Genomic DNA, 21,668 nt, shown 5'->3' on the forward strand with positions numbered 1-21,668 from the left:
AATGTGATCTATTACATCTCAATTTTACTTTTTTTTCCCCTAGGTGCAAATAAAGTTCCATTGTAAACGATCTCCATTGCTTTTTGCGGACATCTATCCAGAACACCAAAAGTGCATGATCGTTGGCTTTAACCAGATCTTATTGGAAAAGGTGTAAAGTTAATAATTTTATTGACATGCCTTGTCCTTGTGCAGGTTTATTACAAGCTTTTTGCAAGCAAAAATTCTCTCTAATGATGGAGGCAATCATAAACAGAAAAGTTAATTAGCCCTTAATTAGACTCAGATATAAAATTTGGACAAAATGGATATTACAGTGGATGCAAGAGCATGATTAGAATTTGGAGTAAAACAGGAAAGTCTGCAGGCACTGATTTTTGTGCAATACACAAGTGCGAGAGAAATTCAGCAGGTCATGCAGTATGGATAGGAAGTAAAGGGTCACTAAGATTTCAGGCTTGAGCCCCATCTGAATAAAAAGAGCTCATAGGTGGATAGATCGAAGAGAAAATACATTGAGAAGTGGCAGAGAGAGGAGGTACTCTTTTAATGTCATATTTAATGAACTTAAAATTATTAAGACTTCTAAATGCTCATTCAATGAAAGGCATTTTTTCAAGAAAGCAAAACCAGTGCAATATTGAGATTGATACAAGAAATTGTGCTTACCCAAAGTGCTGTATATTGCAGTACTACATTTATTTAAGACCACATTTTGTCAGCTTGTGTAATGTTGGATACTTTAAAAAAAAATTGTTATCATCCATTGTTCACAAATAAGTGGCATTAATTCAATATGGTTCATCAAAACAGAAACCTACAAATTGGTATTTATTCTTCTTCTTTGGCTTGGCTTCGCGGACGAAGATTTATGGAGGGGGTAAATGTCCACGTCAGCTTGTTATGCAGGGAATCTGAGCTAGTTTTTCTTTAATCTTTATAACTGACTCTTGTGATGAGTATTGACTTATTAAGTATAGACATTAAAGAGAAAAGTTATTTTCTTGTGCTGCATCAATATTCGGAATAAGGTTTATTAAGAACGTTTCATGAAACTTGTTTTGCGGTAGCAGTATTGTACAGAACGAGGTAAAAAAATTTCTATAAATTACAATTTTGTAAATGCAATGATTAAAGATAAATAACTAGTGTAAAAATGAGAAAGCGAGGTAGTATCCATAGGTTCATTGTCAGTTCAGAATATTCTTCGCTATTGTGTTTGCTCTTTCATAAAATCATCTAAGGTGTGCTGCTTAGTGACATTGTAAAATGTTAGTGATTTGTTTTTATATTACTGTCTTTGCAGACAGCTATCAAGTGATGACTTGATATTTAATTATCATTTCTGCACTGCAGCGAGTGGAAGGCCTTTATTGAAACAGTGAGGTCTCTGCAGGAATGGAACTAATTCTGATACTAAACCAGTTTAGTCTAATGGATTGGATTAATGAGGAAAATATTGATTTTGGTATGAAGATTAAACTTTTGAGCACTGAGCACCAAATTATGTAGTGACAAGATGGTTCTATATGCTTTTGTATTCCACCATCATTTCCCGACTGGAAAATAGATGGATAGAACACTAAACAACTTTACACTCCTTAAAATTTAAGGAACAATATTCCCGTCATTGTCTGCAGTCTTAAATGTCAACAATAACTTTGTGTATTGGGATTTGCATCCTCCAATTTGTTGCCATTATCAATATTAGTGCCAGCTTACAACACATAAGCTGTCTTTTAAAAAAATATTTTTCCCCCATAAATATACATATCAAAATTTTCAAGAAATCTAGATAATACACACACCCTATACATATAAAACTTTTCCTTACATATATTTCCACCCACCCCCTTACAGTATAAATTCATACACCGTCAGGGCTTACAGTTGGGTTTTAAAAAAAGAATAAAGTCTTCATTAGGGCAGTCACTTATATTTTTATAATTGTAGGACTTTCTAATTATATTTGGGCTTCTGTATGCTTGAAAGATAAACATTTACTGCTCAGGAAGGTTCTTTGGAGTTTGCAGAGAGATTTGTTGTTCCAGGATTTCCACAACTGAGGTACCACCATTAGTCTCCTCAATGTCTTGCTGATGAAACTTGCCTCATCAAGGTTCTCAGAGTTCCTTTCTGTTCCTCTAATTCCAAGAGAAACATCAGACAGATAGCACTTCCAGCCATCCGCCACTCAGGAAAAGCTTGGAACTGAAACAGAAAGCTCCAGTTTGCTTCAGCTGTGATGTTCAGTCTCTCTCTTCATCAACTCCAACTGCTAGAAAGCCCATGTGACTCTCTCACTTGCCACAAAACCCCCACCTTCTCCAGCAAACAATAGGAGTTAGTCTTCTGCTCCCATTTTAGGTAAACAAACCTCTCAATCACCTTTGAGTGAGTTATTTGCAGAAAGGTCAGAAGCCTTGTAAAAATGTTCCACACAGACGACCTGTCTCCAGTTCGTTCATTTCATGACATCATTTCAATTAGCAGCTACATGTGAAATGTGCATAGCATTCTCCATAGTTTCTGTAAAGTTCACTAAATATGAATTCTTCAGTATTTCAAACAAGATCTGTTTTAAAATGTATGTATGTAACCTACTCTAATTTTACCAAATTCTCCCAATATTTATCTACATTAAATACTTATTTCTTAATTGTTCAAAAGACACAAAATCCTTCCATATAGCAATCATTAACACATCTGTCATACCATGATTTCAATATTGTTTTAGCCTGATACATTCATTTATTTCTTGCCATATTCTAATCATGTGTATTAATATAGGATTGTCCTTTTTAAAAAAAAATATTGGCAACATTCCACTTATAAAGTCCATCATTGCCTCCTCTTTTATTGAATTTAGACCCATTTGAATCCACAAAGGGGGGTCTGTTTTCTTTAAAGAAAAATGATAGAAATCTTATTTGTGCTGATGACTCCTGATTTTAAGGTATTATCCAAGCTCTCCCATGTCAACTTCCAGTGCAATTCTTAGTACTGTAATAATTTAAAATCTTTAGTTAATACGCTAGGCAATGATTGAGAGTTACTGTAGTTTTGGTATTGCCTCCATTTTTATACAGTTTATTCTTCCTATTAATGTAATCAACAGATCTTTCCATTTCTGTAAATCTTGTCTAATAGAGGGGTATAATTAAGGTTATATAAATTCTGTCAACTATTGTCTTATTTCCTAAGTATTTAATTCCATCTTTGTTCCATTTAAATCTACCTCCTTTATGGTATCTTTCATAATCAAAAATTTGCAATGGCATTATCTCACTTTTGTCTATATTTATTTTGTATCTTGATATTCTTCCATATTTTTCTAATATTGTTTGTAATCTTATCAATGTTCATCTGGGTCACGCCTATATAATAGCATATCAGTAAATAAACTAATTTTATGTTCTTCCTGTCCAACTTTGAAGCCCTTAATATCTGGATCTCTTATAATCTCTGCCAGAGGTTCAAGAGCTCGTATGAATAATGGTGTTTCTTATCTACTCAAGGGAAAAATATTTTTTTTAAAAATTGTATACTTTATTGTGGAAAAGTACAAATGGGAAACTGATAATATGCATATACATTTTGGTATTGTTTTTAAATAAAAGATGTGAAGGTATTTTACTTATTTCTTCAACATCTGTTTTGTAGGGCACTGTTGAATTGTAACTTCTGCTAGCAGGAAATGTTAACTATGTGTTTTCCAATTTTGCACTTTATGGGAAGAATCTTACAAAAGCATGGTTTTTAATTGTATAATTGTATACTTGGTTTAACAAAAAGTTAAAAAAAATTTACCTTGAAGGGCTCAAGCCCAAAACAGTTATACATCTAAATAAAGATCACTGTGACCTGCTGAGTTTCTCCAATTCTTTCCTGTATTAAAAATATTTTTATCAATATGCATTAAAAGCATTTATAAATTATCCTATTGAGTTAAAAATTCTTCAGTTGGACTTGATTTTTAATCAAAATAGGATCAATGTTACTATTTAAACTTAAGCCTGTAATAAAATGTACTGATGTATTATTTCACAATACTTTTGTCTTTGGTGACTTGACAGACTGATTTAATTTGGGGCTGTAATCAGCTTAGCTGTGAAAGTGGGAAACAACAGCTCAAATTTCTTGGCTTTTTTTTAAAAGTTGTCTGGCATTCTACAAATATCTCTGCTTGAACCTTTTTCTCATCGACATGCATCCCTTCAATTATATTTTTGATTTACAATATTAACTTCATAAACAAGACCCAGCTTGTTTAAGTGCGTAAACCCCCCCCACCAAAACCTTTCAGTGAGATGTGTCTGAGCTGATGCAATGTCAACCGTTCCAACTTGCTTGGCCCAAGTTCTTGGTGCAATTTGCTGTCTGCATTTCCAATTTCACCAAAAGGCAGTTTCTTTTCCCTCACTAAAACAGAACCTCACATTGAAATAGGAAAAGGATATCTTGTAGTGGTCTTTATTGAATATAATAAACAAAAGCAGTTTTTATTCATGTGCATTTATAAAAACAACAGGCTGCAGAAGACCAAGTTCAAAAGAAATACATCCATTTATTAGAAATAGTCCAAGTTGATTAAAAGGTATTAAGGGCATTAGGACCTAATAATATATTCCACTGATTTTAAAATGGTCTTGTACTAACAGTAATCTAAACTAAAATAGTTCCCATGTAAATAACTTGCTTAAAAATAAAAGGGTGGGAGGCTGTAGAGGGAAAACTTCCAGAAGCCCATGCCAAAGATTATTAGAGCATAAAAAATATACTGAGGATTGGTTTGTTTGATAGAAAACAGTTTGTTTTAGGGTTGGGAGACTGGCTAAAAGGACATTGCATGAAGTGGTACTGGGACCACAGTTGTTCATCGTCTATATTGAGTAACTGGATGAAAGAATGGACTGTAATAGCCCCAAGATGGCTTCCAACTCAAAAACTTGAGTGATGGCATTGTCTAAGAATTATTTGGAAAGTTTTAGGAAGATGCCAGTAACTAAACAAGGGTTTGGCAGAAAGAATGTGAGGAAAAAAAATTACCCATGGAATGGGGTGACTGAGATCAAAGATTAACCCAGTTCTGGTTTTGTTCCAAAGATTTGTAAAGACCAAGCCCTTTCAGCTAGTGGTCAGGATATTTTTGTAATTTACATACATTTTAAAAATATGCTTTCTATGTTATTACACACTAGGCACCAAATACAAATCTTAAATTGAGGGGAAGTCAAGGAATTTTAAATGCTCTGCATGGAGGAGTAGATCTTAAAGCTCCAAATTAAGTTTGTTTTATGCATGATCACATTTTATACAGAATGTAATGCATTTATTAACCTCTTATATTTTACTCTAGTTATCATAAATTTTATCACAATTCCAATCAAACTTGAGAAAATTGTCCAGTCTTTAGCATTACACTACTTTTCGTTGTGCAATAAAGTTAAAACCAAGATCAGTTAATTACATTGCAAAATTATATTCAGGAGTCAAATTTCTACCAAGAGCCAATAATGTCATTTTCTTTATCTTGTAATTCAACTGTTTGAAGACATTGGTCAGCAAATTCCACAAAAATTGGTTCTTGCATGGCTGATTTCATAATAGTTTCTTTATCTTCTGCTCTGTCTATTTTCAATAGTAACTGTCTAAGATGAGGATTACAAAGCAAGCTCTTCAATTCCTCAGATTCTGCTGTTAAAAAGCATACAGAACATTTATTAGTTTATTAATACACAAGTTTCCGTGCCTAAAGTTTGCTGAACTCCAAATTTGCAGAAATGGTGGTTTGTTTTCAGCACGTGAGGGCACTTCACAAAATCTGGTATCTGACAAGCTTTCACAGTTCGGAGTAGTACCATCCAATGATAAACATCCACAATTCAGCAAGGATTGCAGGGTTATTCCGAATTTGTGAAAATATTCAGATGAAGGTGAAGCAGATGGAGCTTGCAAGTTCTCCCTGCCCTTGCATGGTACCCTTATTTCCACCTACATCCCAAAGATAGGGGATAGGTTGCTGACCTCTAGCATAAGAGTGGAAAGATCCAAAGGTGGGAATATGATGAGAAAATGGATTAGTGTAAATGGATGTTTGACATGGGTGAAAGAGCTTTCTTGCAATCAGTTACCTCTGGTGTTACCACCAGGCCACAGTGACCATTAGTTCACACATCAGTACAGAACAATTTTCCTTCAACTAGGGTGTATCTTCTCTCACAGTACTAAAACAGTACATGAACTAACACAAAATTACGCACTAATCAACTTAAAACAATCTAAATTAGTTGGTTCCAATTGCAACTTGAAAAGCAATCCAGTTGTGATTTTTGGTATAAACCATTTTTGTCCACATACCCAATAATTTCAATTTCTCTAATGGCACCCAGTCAGAATCTTCATCTTTGCCCAAGATGTCATCTGTGGACAAAAATATACCATTAACATTTAAAAGAACCACTTCAACGATCAGATAGTGATTAGAGGGCAGTTACTGCATATGGTAACATTCTGATTATCCAAAATGGTCAGGACCAGGCCCATGTCGGATAGATGTCTTTTTTGGAGAATGGGTCAATTTTTGTAAAAACAGCCCAGTAGCAACAGCAAATCACTTGTAACCATATTTAAACGACAAGGTAAGGCTTTTTAAGCATTAAAATAATCAATTCTCACCAAAAAAAAAGCTGGCCACCGCCAATCACCAACACTTCCCCACCGAGCCCCACTCGTGCCAAGGTCACGCTCCTGCCTGGGAACTTGAGGTCCCCGCTATCGCCGAGGGCCCCGCGTCCTTGCCAGTTCGGCTCCGAAAAGATTTTGGATAAACGAGGATTTTGAAGAATTGGAGTTATACAGTAATTGATTAATGCATCTTTCTTGCTCTTCCACAAGATCCTATCAGTGAGGGATACATGTGGAATAGGATCACCTTGTTCTAATTGCAGATTCTTGCCTGAATCCAGAATCAAAGCTTTAACTCATTTTTTTCCCACCTTTTGAAAACATGGACAGGATCTAATTTTAGCCCCACTGCAGATCTCCGCAACTCTATTTATAGTTCCACCTAATCTTGTCCACAATATCACTTAGCAAAGGAACATTTATGCCCAAACAATAAAGAAAAATGAACAGAAATATGTGCACAAGGAGGAGTAAATGCACTTGAGCTCCAGAAGTTCCTCTTTATTGATCTGGGAAATGTGTAAAGCAGACATCCAACTTTTTTTTTTGGCTGTGGCCCCATGAGCAGGCATGTGAGTAAAGTAAAAAAAAAAGAGCTGAGCACTTGCACGAGGTGTACAGGGGGGGTCAAGGGGGCGTGCTGCCCCTCCCCCCCATTTGGAAAATTTATTGATAACGTACACACAAAATTACCCATTTCAAGCCATTAAAAACTAGTCATTTTAAACAAAATCAATTTTATTTTTAGTGACACAGTATATCAGACAGACACTACCATCTGTACCCAGACTCCAAGCCTCTTCCAGATCACCAGGCACTATCTGCTTGAATCAGAGTGTCTGGTTCTCCTGACCCTCACGAAGTACTTGCCCACAACTAGCACCCAGCATGTCAAACAGTGCCCTTGCCCAACTTGCATCCAATCCCCAAGTAGTAACTACTATCCTGAACCCAGTCCCCAGGCAGTGCCCCTGCCCAACCTGCTCCCAGTCCCCAGGCAGTGCCCCTGCCCAACCTGCTCCCAGTCCCCAGGCAGCGCCCCTGCCCAACCTGCTCCCAGTCCCCAGGCAGTGCCCCTGCCCAACCTGCTCCCAGTCCCCAGGCAGTGCCCCTGCCCAACCTGCTCCCAGTCCCCAGGCAGCGCCCCTGCCCAACCTGCTCCCAGTCCCCAGGCAGCGCCCCTGCCCAACCTGCTCCCAGTCCCCAGGCAGCGCCCCTGCCCAACCTGCTCCCAGTCCCCAGGCAGCGCCCCTGCCCAACCTGCTCCCAGTCCCCAGGCAGCGCCCCTGCCCAACCTGCTCCCAGTCCCCAGGCAGCGCCCCTGCCCAACCTGCTCCCAGTCCCCAGGCAGCGCCCCTGCCCAACCTGCTCCCAGTCCCCAGGCAGCGCCCCTGCCCAACCTGCTCCCAGTCCCCAGGCAGCGCCCCTGCCCAACCTGCTCCCAGTCCCCAGGCAGCGCCCCTGCCCAACCTGCTCCCAGTCCCCAGGCAGCGCCCCTGCCCAACCTGCTCCCAGTCCCCAGGCAGCGCCCCTGCCCAACCTGCTCCCAGTCCCCAGGCAGCGCCCCTGCCCAACCTGCTCCCAGTCCCCAGGCAGCGCCCCTGCCCAACCTGCTCCCAGTCCCCAGGCAGCGCCCCTGCCCAACCTGCTCCCAGTCCCCAGGCAGCGCCCCTGCCCAACCTGCTCCCAGTCCCCAGGCAGCGCCCCTGCCCAACCTGCTCCCAGTCCCCAGGCAGCGCCCCTGCCCAACCTGCTCCCAGTCCCCAGGCAGCGCCCCTGCCCAACCTGCTCCCAGTCCCCAGGCAGCGCCCCCACCCAACCTGCTCCCAATCCCCAGGCAGCACCCCTGCCCAACCTTCACCCAATCCCCAGACTGAGCCTGTGTTCAATCTGAACTCAATCTCCAGGCAGCACCACTGCCCAATCCCCTGGCAGTAACTTAATCGGATCTCTAAATAATGCCATCCCATCCTGCACCCAGCAACAGTGAATTCTGCAACCTTCACCCTCTCTTTCCCCAACCCTCTGGAAGGCAGGAGGCTCCTTCCACGGGACAGACATCACCTCCCTCGCCCACGGGCCCTCACTGGCCAGCTCTCCAGCGCCATGAAGCGAGCTCAGGATTTCCTCCTCACAAACAATTGCAGCTTGAATTTCAGTTAAGGCGGACTCGAAATGCTGTGGTTATCTGAACGGAGCTGCTACTCCTGCCACCTTGAAGGCCAATATTGAGCGACATCCATGTGTCGACTCACTGCACTCACTTGTCATGGCTCCGCGCAAGCGCGCCTGCACACGCACAGCCCACCTCTCTTGCAGTGCACCATTTGTGTGTCAGCCATCTAAACAATGATGAGGAAGGGAGCAGTGAGCAAGCATATGATTGGACAGCCAGTCACAGCTGTAGAGGCACTGTGCTTGTGAGCGAAGGGGTGAAAAAAGCAGAATATTAAAAATGCAGAAAATCAATTTTTAAAACGTAGAAATCCGTCGAAACTTCACATCCCCACCTTGGGGTCTGTTCAAAGTTTATAAGCCCCCTTTCCTGTGAAGCAGTCAAGTTTAGTTGATTTCTTCAGCAATTTTCGTACCAACTACATAAAACACACAGAAAAATGATTTCATTCTGTGGTTTGCCTTAAATGTGCTGTGACCCCTGTTAAGAATGGCTGAGGGGATAGGTTTCTATCCCAACATCACTCAGATAGCACCAGTCCTATACAAGTAGATTGCATTTACCGCAACCAGAATTGCATTAGCTTGTCGTAACTAGTAGAATTTATAATAATGCACAATGCCTGTTGCATTCAAACCCACAATGACAGCTTTGTAGACATTTATCATGTTTACTGTGGTGACAAGATCTACCTTTGCTATTTTGCCATGTTACTGTCCCTACATCTGTAGAAATCTCCGAAACCGATGACACCGAACCAGACTCCTGTATTTTGCAATCACCTAAGTAAAACAAAGTGCAACATTTACTTCAGATAAAGGAGTTCAAGTAAATTGGCGCTGTGCAATCATCAACATTTTAAAACAAAACACAAAAGGGATCAACAAAAACAGATCTCACAGTATAACATTTTGAAAAATTATTCTTCTATTATAAGACTCGAGTCACAATTTTTCAGAACCGTGAAAGCTGCTCAAATTCGTCTTTTAAATCAGGCCACGTATCACAAATTATAGAATTGATTTTTACTTGATCAGGACAAAGAATGCCTGCAGAATACCAAGGATAAAAGTGTAGCTTTCTACTCATTCTTAACTAATCCAACACAAAACATTTTCTGCAAAATAAAAGGATGAATGAACATCTCCTCTATCAAGAAATCAGGAAGGATGAACTTGTCTATTGTTGAGACTTTACAGGTTATATGTGCTTTAGAAGGTTGTAGATTTAAAGATAAACAGCAAATCAATTTGCAAAGTAGACTATATTAAGGAGTGAGAAGTCCATACCTTTGTGCTTCTTGTAACATCCTACTGAACAACTGAAAAGGAATAGAATTACAAATTAGGATAAAGAACAATTTTGCTAATATTACACAACAGTTCATGCAATTTAGCCTCTGGTCCATTGGGACAGCAAGGATATAAAATTAGCTAATTTCTATAGGACAGAAATAAAAATAGTTGTTGTCTTTTTGAGAATTTTTTCAGAACAGAACATACAGTTTTCTTGTTCCGCATCACTCTGATAAGTTAACATTTTGATACAAAGCATTTGAAATTGAACATGTATTACACAGGTTCCAAACTGCAGGAAAGACTGCAACAGATCCCAGACAATGTTTAGGAGGATACTTTGCTGGATGCACCAGAGCATGGTATAGGAGATGCTCTGCTCAGGATCAATGTTGCTCAGCACATAGCGATTCTTCCCTCCTCTCCATGGACTACAGCTCCCATTGTCTAGGAAAGGCAGCCAACATACTGTCACATCCCAGACAAACACTTTCCCTTCTTCCATCAGGGAGAAGGCTTCAAGAGTTGAAAAGACCAACCAATATATCTACAAACCGGTTCATCAGGCTCCTGATTGAATTCCCAAACGGTGCTCCACAGCAGTGGCTCTCCACTCAGCCCTGGATCACCAGCCATATATATTCATCAGGCTGCTTTTCAGCGATTACAGCTCAGCTTTCAACACCATCATACTCTTAGTACTGATTAGCATCAAAACCTGGGCCTCTGCACTTCCCTCTGCAAATGGATCCTTAACTTTGTCATCTGAAGACCAGTCAGTGCAAATCAGTAGCAACGTCTTCTCCTCAATGACAATCAACTCAGCTGCACCTCAAAGATGCGTACTTAGCACTCTACACCAATGACTGTGTAGATAGACACAATTCAATTGCCATCTACAAACTTGCCGATGATATCACAGTCGTATCAGAATCACAGGCAGCTATGAAAAAGCGTGCAGGAATGAGATAGATCAGCTAGTTGAGCGGTGTCACAACCACCACCTTTCACTCAACGTTAGCAAAACTAAGGAGCTGATCGTGGACTTTAAGGAGAACAGACACCAGTCATCATCGAGGGGTCAGAATTGGAAATGGTAAGGAACTTCAAATTCCTGGGTGTCATCTCTGAAGATCTATTCTGGGGCCTTCATACCAATGCAAGACATTCCAGCAGCTACACGACAGTAAGAGTTTGAGGAGATTTGGTACGTTACCAAAGACCCTTGAAAATTTCTACAGGTGGAGCACATTCTGGTATGGTGGAGGTTCCAATGCACATGACAGAGAAAGGCTACGGAGAGTTGTGAACTTGGTCAGCGCCAGCAGGGGCATTAGCCTTCACATCAATCATGGAATCTACAAGAGACGTATCTCAAGAAGGCAGTTTCTATCAAGGACCCTCACCACCCAGGCCATGCCCTCTTCTCACTGCTCCCATCAGGAAGGAGGTACTGGAGCCTGAAGGCAAACACCCAACACTACAAAAACAGCTTCTTCCCCTCTACCATTAGAGCTCAACTGGAGCTCAGGTTGCTGATGGTTTGGACTGACTCTGTGTAGCAGCAGGGGCTGCTGCAGCACTAGAGGCGAATTCACGGTCATTCAGTAGCCATTTTCACACCGCAAGCGAGCAGTGACCCTACTTTGTACCGGTGAAATTTCTCGGAATACAGGACCACCTGGTCCTTTCACGTTGTGGTCCAAGTTCCATGGAATTTGCCCTCCCCGGCAATTTAGGAGGATCTCACCCCCAACCGATGATGCCTTACGTGCTCACAGGAGTAAGTTCACCCCCACCCCCGTCCGTTGGTCGCTCACCAGCTCCCTCTCTACCCATCGCCCCCCCCCACCACGTGCTTCAGCACAATCCTGGATGAACTGACAACTTTGTTTCCCATAATCCCTCACACAGCTGGAACCGCTCTGGGAGATCCAGCTGTGTGAGGGATTATGGTTAACGAGGACGGCCATTCATCCCCCATCGTGCTGCCGTCGCGACGTGCCGAAGCGGCCCGCTGTTTCAGAAGGTAGGAATCTTTTTAGTTCAATTGCCTTGGTGACACAGCATGCAACCGCTGACATCACGAGGCTTCCCCCGCTTGGCCATTTGCCTTTTCACACCGCAGGGAGAGGGGAAGACTGGGAACATTAGCCAGGGCCCACGAGGTAGGGCCACGGGACCCTTTAAAATTCCCGGGCAGACCTTTTCACGCCACAGGTTTGCGGGAAAATTTCCCAAGAATCTTCATTTTACACTGCGGCCTCGTGACTCTGGGGCAGACCATCCTTTGCTTCCCTTTCTCTGACTGTAAGAGGTGCTTCAGGCAACTTTTGCCTCATGGCAGACAAAAACAAATTCTGTGTGATGAATTGCATTCTCTTTCACGTGGAATAAAGGAATCTTGAATGAACTCCCTAACAGAGCCAGATGTCATTGCTCTGTAAATCATGGTCTATACAGGTCCAGTATATAGTGCTAGAAATACCCTACTGGCTTGTCCGTCGCGCCCTTACAAACAACTTGCGGCACAGATACAATCAACTGGTGTTGGGGGGATATATACTGATTATATCACCATGCCTACCCCTGGCTCCCCTCCGCCGCCCCCTCGCTTCCCCCCCCCCTCACCGCCGTCAGGGCCCCCCCCCCCCCCCCCCGCCACCGGCCCAGGCCGGGCCCCCCCCCCCCCCCCGCCACCGGCCCAGGCCGGGCCCCCCCCCCCCCCCCCGCCACCGGCCCAGGCCGAGCCCCCCCCCCCCCCCGCCACCGGCCCAGGCCGAGCCCCCCCCCCCCCCGCCACCGGCCCAGGCCGAGCCCCCCCCCCCCCCCCGCCACCGGCCCAGGCCGAGCCCCCCCCCCCCCGCCACCGGCCCAGGCCGAGCCCCCCCCCCCCCGCCACCGGCCCAGGCCGAGCCCCCCCCCCCCCGCCACCGGCCCAGGCCGAGCCCCCCCCCCCCGCCACCGGCCCAGGCCGAGCCCCCCCCCCCCCTCCCCCCCCCCCCCCCCCTCCCCTCCCCCCCCCTCCCCTCCCCCCCCCTCCCCCCCCCCCCTCCCCTCCCCCCCCCCTCCCCTCCCCCCCCCTCCCCCCCCCCCTCCCCCCCCCCTCCCCCCCCCCTCCCCCCCCCCCCCCTCCCCCCCCCCCCCTCCCCCCCCCCTCCCCCCCCCGCCCCCCCTCCCCCCCCCCCCGCCCCCCCCCCCCCCCTCCCCCCCCCCGCCCCCCCTCCCCCCCCCCGCCCCCCCTCCCCCCCCCCGCCCCCCCTCCCCCCCCCCGCCCCCCCTCCCCCCCCCCGCCCCCCCTCCCCCCCCCCGCCACCGGCCCAGGCCGAGCCCTCGCCCCCCCCCCCCCCCCGGCCACCGGCCCCCGGCCCCCGGCCCAGGCCGAGCCCCCCACCCCGCCCCCCCGCCCCCCCTCCCCCGCCCCCCCGCCACCGGCCCAGGCCGAGGCCGAGCCCTCGCCCCGCCACCGGCCCAGGCCGAGCCCTCGCCCCCCCCCCCCCCCGGCCACCGGCCCCCGGCCCCCGGCCCAGGCCGAGCCCCCCCCCCCGCCCCCCCGCCCCCCCTCCCCCGCCCCCCCGCCACCGGCCCAGGCCGAGGCCGAGCCCTCGCCCCGCCACCGGCCCAGGCCGAGCCCTCGCCCCCCCCCCCCCCCCCCCCGGCCACCGGCCCCCGGCCCAGGCCGAGCCCCAGCTCCCTTCCCTCTGTTTACTGACTAGCGCAGGTGACAGGCCGGACACCGGTATTTCGGAGCCGCCTCCTCGCACACGCCGCAAATCTTCATGTCGCCGCCGCCACCAGCTGCCACAGGCGTTCGCGTTCCCCCGGGCGCTGGCAGAGCGGTTCCAGCTGCGTGGGGCATGATGGGTAGCGATGACGGCCATTGAGCTCCAACATCACAGCGTTTGCAGGCTTCCCTGTTTAACAACCTGCTCCTCACCGGCACGTCCTGGTGTTTGTTAAACAAGTGCAGGTGTACGTCCAGTGCCAGATTTACACTTGGTAAGGCCTTAAACTATATAAAGCTTGGTAAAAAAATTACAATACAAATTATTTTCAAATGAATGCATTTACTGATTACATGTTTATCATTTGGTTGTCTTGATCTCCATCATAGTTTATAATTTATAGTCTGGAAACAATATTTAAATGTAATTTTAAAAATAGTTTTAACATACATTAACATATCGTGGATTATGAGGCCCTAAGCTTGTTTAGCTTGTGCCTAAATGGGCGAGGGGCACCGGGGGTAGGCGTAGCTTACCTAAATCCGACCCTATACCGTGGCTCTCCTCCATCACTTTGGTGGGCAGGGGTAACCAATTTGTACAGATGAAATTGATTAAACTATTAAGACACAAAAACTGCAGGTGCTGCTATTTCTTAAAACATCATTTGAAAAGTTGCAGACGACATGAAGCTGGGTGGCATTGTAAGCTGTGTAGAGGCTGTTGAGAGTGTGCAGGGTGACTTGGACCGGTTAGGTGAATGGGCAGATGCAATATAATGTGGATAAGTGTGTGGTTATCCACTTTGGAGGAAAGAATGGAAGGGCTGAGTACTATCTTAATGGTATCCAATTAGGAAAAGGGGCGATGCAAAGAGATCTGGGTGTCGCTGTGCATCAGTCATTAAAAGTGGGCAGGCAGGTGCAGCAAGCAGTAAAAAAGGCAAATGGTATGTTGGCGTTCATATCAAGAGGATTAGAGTTCAGGAGCAGAGAGGTATTGATGCAGTTGTTTAGAGCTTTGGTGAGACCTCACCTGGAGTATCGTGTTCAGTTTTGGTCTCCTTATCTGAGGAAAGACATCATTGCCATGGAGAGAGTGCAGAAAAGGTTGACCACATTGATACCAGGGATATACCAGGACTTGCATATGAAGAAAGGCTAGAACGACTGGGCTTGTACTCGCTGGAGTTTAGATGATTAAGAGGAGATTTAATAGAAACGTTCAAAATTCTTAAGGGATTTGACAGGCTAGATGCAGGAAGATTGTTCCCAGTGTTGAGCAAGTCTAGAAACAGGGGTCACAGTTTAAGGATAAAGGGGAAGCCCTTTAGGACTGAGATGAGGAAGAATTTTTTCACTTAGAGGATGGTGAATTTATGAAATCCTCTGCCACAGGAAATGATTGAGGCCGGTTCCATAGCTATATTTAAGAGAGAGTTAAATTTAGTACTTGTGACTAGGGGATCAGGGGGTATGGAGAGAGAGCTGGAACAGGGTACTGAGTGGATGATCAGCCATGATCAAAATGAATGGCAGTGTAGGCTTGAAGGGCCAAATGGCCTACTCCTACACCTATTTTCTATGTTGAAGGAAAGTGTCAGGCCAGGCAACATCCATGGTGAGATGTCTGGCAATGTTTGGATTGGGTCCCTTGATTTGGGACTACTATTGTATTTTAATAAACATTCCCAGTCCAAAACATTTTTTTGTCCACGAATACTGCCTGTCTCGCAAAGTTCCTCCAGTTTCTCAACTTTCACTCACAGTTGAGTCTATTGAACTGCTCCATCATTTGTTATCATGGAGTCAAGAGTAACAAGTCCTATGGCCCACCGTGTCTGTGCAGACTGTGGACATAAGGGACTGCCTGGTGGAGATGGATATAGATTGATCAATGTTAATTACTACCGACATGTACCTAGCTGCTTTGTTAAGGAATGCAGAGGGTTGTAAATATTCAGAGAAGTGAGGGGCCCCATGATGTGTGTTGACGGGCAACCCCAGCTGAGACAGTAAATTTCTGAAGTTTCCCCAGATGGGCGACTAATAATGCCTGAGGAAAGGTGAACCTGCTTGCAAGATTAGTTCACAAAACGATGCAATTTTTGAGATGAGTAGTGTGTAGCTTAATGCTGATAGGGTCATGCTTGTCTAAAGGGATAAGACCTTTTTTGTTGATTGGTCAAGACAGATTGTGGCAGGGTATACAAACTGATGCAATGGTATATTTGAGGATCTCCAGCCAAGATTGTGTGTAACAAAGCAGTACCTGGAAACTAAAGTATCTGAGTACTCCATTCCTTATGGAACGTTTGCTGAAGAATAAAGCACCACCCTGGACCTGGATGAAGGGGGTGGAAAAGTGTTCATTTACAAGACCATCACCACCTACTTACTCTAATCTTAAACATATCTCATTTTATCCTCTCAAGATTACAATGAATCCTCCCCAGATTCCCCATGAGGGGAATTCACATTGATCAATTGACCCAACCAATCTGCACATTCCTGGGATATGGGAGGAACATGGAGCAACTGGAGCAAATCCATGCGTTTTCCATCTGGTATTCCATCTGCAACTTTCTTGCACCCATGCTCATTATGACCATCTCCTTTTGGAGATTTCTTGCCTCTTATGAGATCGAGTTTGTAGACCTTACAGACTTTGTGCCTCAAATCTGAATTTTCTAGTCTGCATTATTGTGCACCATATTGTGCGGTTTAGTTGGTCACTGATTTAGCAAGACAGCCAAAACGTATGTATTTTTTTAGACCATTAGTTCCTTTCACAGGGTTGAAGTGTTTGTAAATTGACAAGAATTGAAGACTGTTAAGGAATGCAGAGGGTTGTAAATATTCAGAGAAGTGAGGGGCCCCATGATGTGTGTTGACGGGCAACCCCAGCTGAGACAGTAAATTTCTGAAGTTTCCCCAGATGGGCGACTAATAATGCCTGAGGAAAGGTGAACCTTTGAGGCATAAAGTCTGTAAGGTCTACAACTCAATCTCGTAAGAGGCAGTATATGCGTGTCTTCTTCGGCATTGTCAGTATGCCTGAGTTAGTTTATGAAAGGAACATAAAACAAAAATTTTAAAGAAGCTGAATTGTTGTGACTATTTAATCTTTCAGAAGCTATTAGGTATGAGAATCAAAAGGTTAAAGGAGAAATTGAAAAATGAATAATGCACAACTGATTATGAATATTTTAAATTTGATTTTTAAATTTTTAAAAACAATTTAATTTAAATTTTAAAGTAAATAATAATGTAAAAATTTAATTTAAATTTCTAGGGAAATGATAAATAACTGGGAATCACAGGCACCACAAAAATCTCAATTAAAATGTCTAAAATCACAATTTTTATACGTTAATGTTGAATGCCCTTTTCGAGTTCCATTATCTGGTACATTGTCTGTAATCCAAGGCCATTCCTACGTGAAAATATAATGTATATGACTAATTAACTAACGAGGTCTGTCGTGTGAAGAAGCAAAAGTCATTTTCAAAATATCATTTTTTGATCGGGTTATTTGTTTTGCTTCTAAAATATACTAAACTTATTAAATGCTATTTAAGTTTTTTTAATAGTTTTGGCATGTACTCAAAATAATTGAACTCTGTACTGATGTTTGAGAGATCATTTGATTCAACTTAATGCTAAATTAATTAATGATACAAAACACTTTGATTCCTCTTTTGCCATTGGGGTTCCAGACATCAGCGCACATATTAAATTTCTCATCTGTTGCTAAAAATCCTGCTGCTTAAAATAAATTGTGCACTGTCTAAGCGTTTAACATCAAATGTTCCGAAGAATTGATTTTAAAAATGGAGAGTGGTGATTGTTCTTGGGTGTATTTAAAGTTAATTATGCACACAAAATAAAATGCATTTACCTCATACAATATTTGATTATGATTAGTAATTTCCTGAAAGCTAATGGAATTTTATGGTTTCATCTACAGATAAAATGTATTTTAGTTATTTGACTAAGCTGCTTCTAATTTTGATTTGCTGGTATGAACTTATAGTAAGTAAGCTACCGAATTGAGTAGGTCCTTTGACTGTTTGCTTATGTTTTGGAATAGAACAAAAAACTTGTTTCTTATCTAGCAAAGTTGAACTGATGTATAGACAATTAACATTAAAATTAGAAATAAAAGACCACCTTTCTGTTTTATCCCCTAAATTTGCTTGTGACAGAGGCATTTTATAATGTTAAATAAATTATGCAAGGACTAAGAATCTCCATCAAAATGATTTAGACATTAAACATTCTAATTGGGAAGGAATATTGTGGTAGATGATAATTTATTGGCTATTAGATTTTCTTTTTCATTTGTAAGTATAATTAATTTTAATTTAAAAATCTATTAAATAACACCCCTGCAGCATAGAAGAATGAGGGAACATTTGATAAAGGTGTTCAAAATTATGAGAGGTAGAGATAGACTAAATGTAAGCGGGCTTTTTCCGCGGAGTGTAGGTGAGATACAAACCAGAGGACATGGGTTAAGGGTGAAAGGAGAGAAGTTTAGGGGGAACTGTAGAGGGAATTTCTATACACAGAAAGTGGTGGGAGTATGGAACGAGGTGCCAGCTGAAGTGGTAGATGCGTGCTCAAGTTTAACAGTTAAAAATAATTTGGAAAGGGACATGGATGGCAGAATAATAGTTCGGCACAGATTAGAAGGGCCAAAGAGCCTGCTTTCTGGCCTGTCATGTTCAGTGCTTCTAACATCTGTACTCCTCAAAGACCATTGGATACAGTACATAACATTATATATGGCATGTTATCACATCTATTGGTGCCTATGAACTTTTGTTGTCCTAAGCAATACGCGGAAGCAATTATAAAAGAATTTCTTGATCCCTAGTGAATACATTTTATAATTCTTGTAAAGTAATTTGATCTATAATAAGATTTTGTATTTTCATGGTTCAGATATCTAATTCTAAGGTCTAAAAATTCCTTCAAACTCCGACAACTGGTCTGAACTGCATCAGTGCTTCTTCGAGTATTGAGTTGCATGACCCTGATGGCTTGCAGCCGTTTCACAGACTGACACTAGTGACTCCCATATATGTATCAGTGTTGGACCTTTGGTTCAGTACCTTACGGAGCCTTCTGACTACATCTTACCTCCAGCTTCACAGAGTGCAGATGCAGGTGGTAGGAACACAATAACTCCTCTAGGAGAGGAGGTTTAGAGGTGACTTGATGGAGGTCTTTTTATAGAGAAAGAGAAGAAATGGGAAGAGGAATATCAAAGCTTGGGTCCAAAAGTATCAAGATATTCAGTTGGAATTTACTGGGCATTCCTAACATTGAGGGAACAATGAGATAGACGTTTGATTTTCTCCCTGGAGTTGGACATCTGTATGGTTCTTAATGGAAATGGCGACAGAGTGCTTCTGATGCGGAATGTTTGGAGAAATAAGTTTGAGTTCCACCAAAACAAGTATTAGTTGTAATTCGACAATGAAACTACCAGATGGACATAAAAACCCATCTCATTCACAATTGTCATTAATGTGACACCTAATTGGCCTGATGATCCACGCTTTTGTATTGAAAAAAAAATAGATTTAAAATTAGGTAAATTGCAGAAACTCAATTTGGATACTGGATTTGACCATGAAAAAATGACCTCACAAACAAACGGGGTGTCTAAATTGGGTCTATTATTTCCTGCACACATTAAGCAATGACTAACAAGGTTAGTCCTTGATAGAGACTAAAGTACAAAGTGATGATAACAGGTATATTGTGGGGGAGGGGAAGATGGGAAGGAGCTAAGTAAGAGGTGATAGGATTTTAGGGCAGAAGGTGCGAGAAGTGGGAAGAAATGGTGTCGCTGCCACTGGTGTGGACCTGGGAGAGCAGGAAAAGGAGATACAGCAGTGGTCCGTGGGGGTCAAACCACCTGGTCACAATGCTAACAGCTCCATACAGACTTTAATGGCCTGTAAAAGGAGAGAGGACGAGTTTTTTTTAGATCTGCAACCACAAGTCTGTGCCCAAGGTGGTGGAGCTTGTGCAGTGTACCACGAAAGGTTACATACTCTATGGGAGTAGCAGACCAGCAGAGAGCAGCAGAAAAGGGGGAAACATCCCCAGTTGAGAAGAAGTGTAGGAGACGACCCTCGAGAAAGTGACCACAGCAGTGGACCAGAGAGGGGCTCAGCGGCTGAAAGACCTACATTGCTACTGGCTGTCAGCGACGCGGCTGAAGGACTCACACAGGCTGGGGGCTCCTGGTAACTTGCAGTCAAAGGACCCACAAGTGCTGCTGGCTGCTGGAGACTGGCTCATGGAAACCAGGTATCAGAACCGGGTTTCGAGAGGTTGTAAGGAGGGGTCCCGAAGGGCCTTGGCACTGAAAACTTCCCGATCATATCGGAGATTTAAATCTTCAGCTCAGGTTGCCGATATTTTTAATGTATTATGATTATGTTACAATAAAAGGAATCTTTGAACCTTTGAGCTGGAGAGACAGGTAGAGGGGAGAGCATTGGGAGGGGGAGAAAGGGTAGAGAGAAAAATAAGAAGGCGAGTCTGTAAAGACAGAATGGTCGCAGTGAAACCAGATAGAGGTGGGAGTCACCTATGATTCAAAAAAATCACTGTGTAATCAGTTAGATTTAATGCTGTCCAGGAGGAATGTGGCATGTTGTTCCTCAAGTTTAAGTTTTGCATCACCCTGACAAAGAATGAGGCCAAGGACAGGCACGTCGGTGTGGGAATGGTGAGGGGGAATTAAAATGGTTAACAACTGGGAGTTCAAGTTTGAACATCCAGACAGACCAAAAAAACTTGGCAAAAAAGCTGGCCAACTTCTGTTTTGTCTCTGACGTAGAGGAGACCACATTGAGTACATGGAATGCAGTAGATTAGGTTGGACAATAAGAAGAATAGACAGAGCTGTTAAGAATGCTTTTTACAGTTGTATTTTATTTCTCCGTGGTACATAAAAAATCTGTGTGATATAAAATGGTGGCTGTAAAACAAGAAAATGGTTATTCAGTTTGCAATGTAGCACTTTTGTATTTACGCTGAAAGTAATGGGAGATGAAGAAGTACAACCTGGCACTACAATGAATTGGAAGGAATTTTATGAGAGTATGAAGGGTCAAGGCAGTGCCAGGAATATGACTCAGTGCTATCACGCACAAGATAGCGAGGGAAGGGTGTAGAGAGAGACACACACGCTTGAGGTTCACATTATTGATTCAGAGCAGTTGAGAAATATTTTCTTTCTCTATTTAATGAGTGGTTTTTCTATAACTTACATAAAATTATGGAAGTTCTGCTTTAACCTGGAGTGCGTGTACAGTGTCTCTCTTGTTTGCGAAAGCCTCCTTGATGCAGAATGGGAAAAGATCAAGAAATGAATTAAAAAAATACTTTTGGGACAGAGGCAGGTGGGTGGAGGGTGACAGTGGAAACGGCTACTAGAGTGTGACATGGAGGCTCTTCCAAACTTCAAAAATTATTATAGAGCAGCACAATTAAGGTATTTATCAGATTTTTATCAGACAAGAGAAAAACCAGATTGGACTAAGATAGAGCTAGATAAAATAGGGGAGAAGGTACCAGAACATATACTTTATAAGTGGGATGAAAAGCTGGTACAATATAAAAGCTCACCAGTATTGCATCATTTACTCAATATATGGAAGAAGATTCACTAAGAAAGGAAAAAAACAAATTACCAAATACCAAAATTATTATTGATGGAAAATCAGCTAATCCCTTTTACAATAGATAACCTTTCCTT

General features: G+C 43.3%; 2 protein-coding genes across 4 annotated transcripts in view; one reads left to right on the forward strand and one right to left on the reverse strand.

Moving 5' to 3' along the window:
• LOC138749234 (unconventional myosin-XIX) overlaps positions 1-3,919 on the forward strand; it is a 43,929-nt gene extending 40,010 nt beyond the window's left edge. The window contains exon 24 of the mRNA XM_069910358.1: positions 44-3,919. Coding sequence (XP_069766459.1) covers positions 44-157 — 114 coding nt within the window. The 3' untranslated portion in view covers positions 158-3,919. The remainder of the gene's footprint in view (positions 1-43) is intronic.
• A 538-nt stretch (positions 3,920-4,457) lies between these two features.
• On the reverse strand, positions 4,458-14,035 carry znhit3 (zinc finger, HIT-type containing 3). 3 transcript variants are annotated; one of them, XM_069912188.1, is made up of 5 exons: positions 13,872-14,035; positions 10,153-10,184; positions 9,556-9,645; positions 6,361-6,423; positions 4,458-5,694 (listed from the first exon to the last, which is right to left on the reverse strand). In XM_069912188.1, the coding sequence occupies exons 1-5, from the start codon at positions 14,015-14,017 to the stop codon at positions 5,501-5,503; spliced, it is 525 nt and encodes a 174-aa protein (XP_069768289.1). In that variant the 5' UTR covers positions 14,018-14,035; the 3' UTR covers positions 4,458-5,500. The 3 variants fall into 3 exon arrangements, with proteins under 3 accessions (XP_069768289.1, XP_069768288.1, XP_069768291.1); XM_069912187.1 differs by having other exon boundaries at positions 4,458-5,697; positions 13,872-14,032; XM_069912190.1 differs by lacking the exon at positions 13,872-14,035 and adding an exon at positions 11,375-11,915 and having other exon boundaries at positions 4,458-5,697.
• Positions 14,036-21,668: the final 7,633 nt, after the last annotated feature.

Source organism: Narcine bancroftii, chromosome 14, assembly GCF_036971445.1.
Source record: "Narcine bancroftii isolate sNarBan1 chromosome 14, sNarBan1.hap1, whole genome shotgun sequence".
Classification (NCBI taxonomy): domain Eukaryota; kingdom Metazoa; phylum Chordata; class Chondrichthyes; order Torpediniformes; family Narcinidae; genus Narcine; species Narcine bancroftii.

Coding starts and splice junctions, on each gene's coding strand:
- znhit3 (XM_069912187.1), bottom strand. CDS start 14,017: ATGCCCCACGCAGCTGGAACCGCTCTGCCAGCGCCCGGGGGAACGCGA. Junction 10,185..13,871: donor CCGGCCTGTCACCTGCGCTA/GTCAGTAAACAG, acceptor ATTCCTTTTCAG/TTGTTCAGTAGGATGTTACA. Junction 9,646..10,152: donor ATGTTACAAGAAGCACAAAG/GTATGGACTTCT, acceptor TGTTTTACTTAG/GTGATTGCAAAATACAGGAG.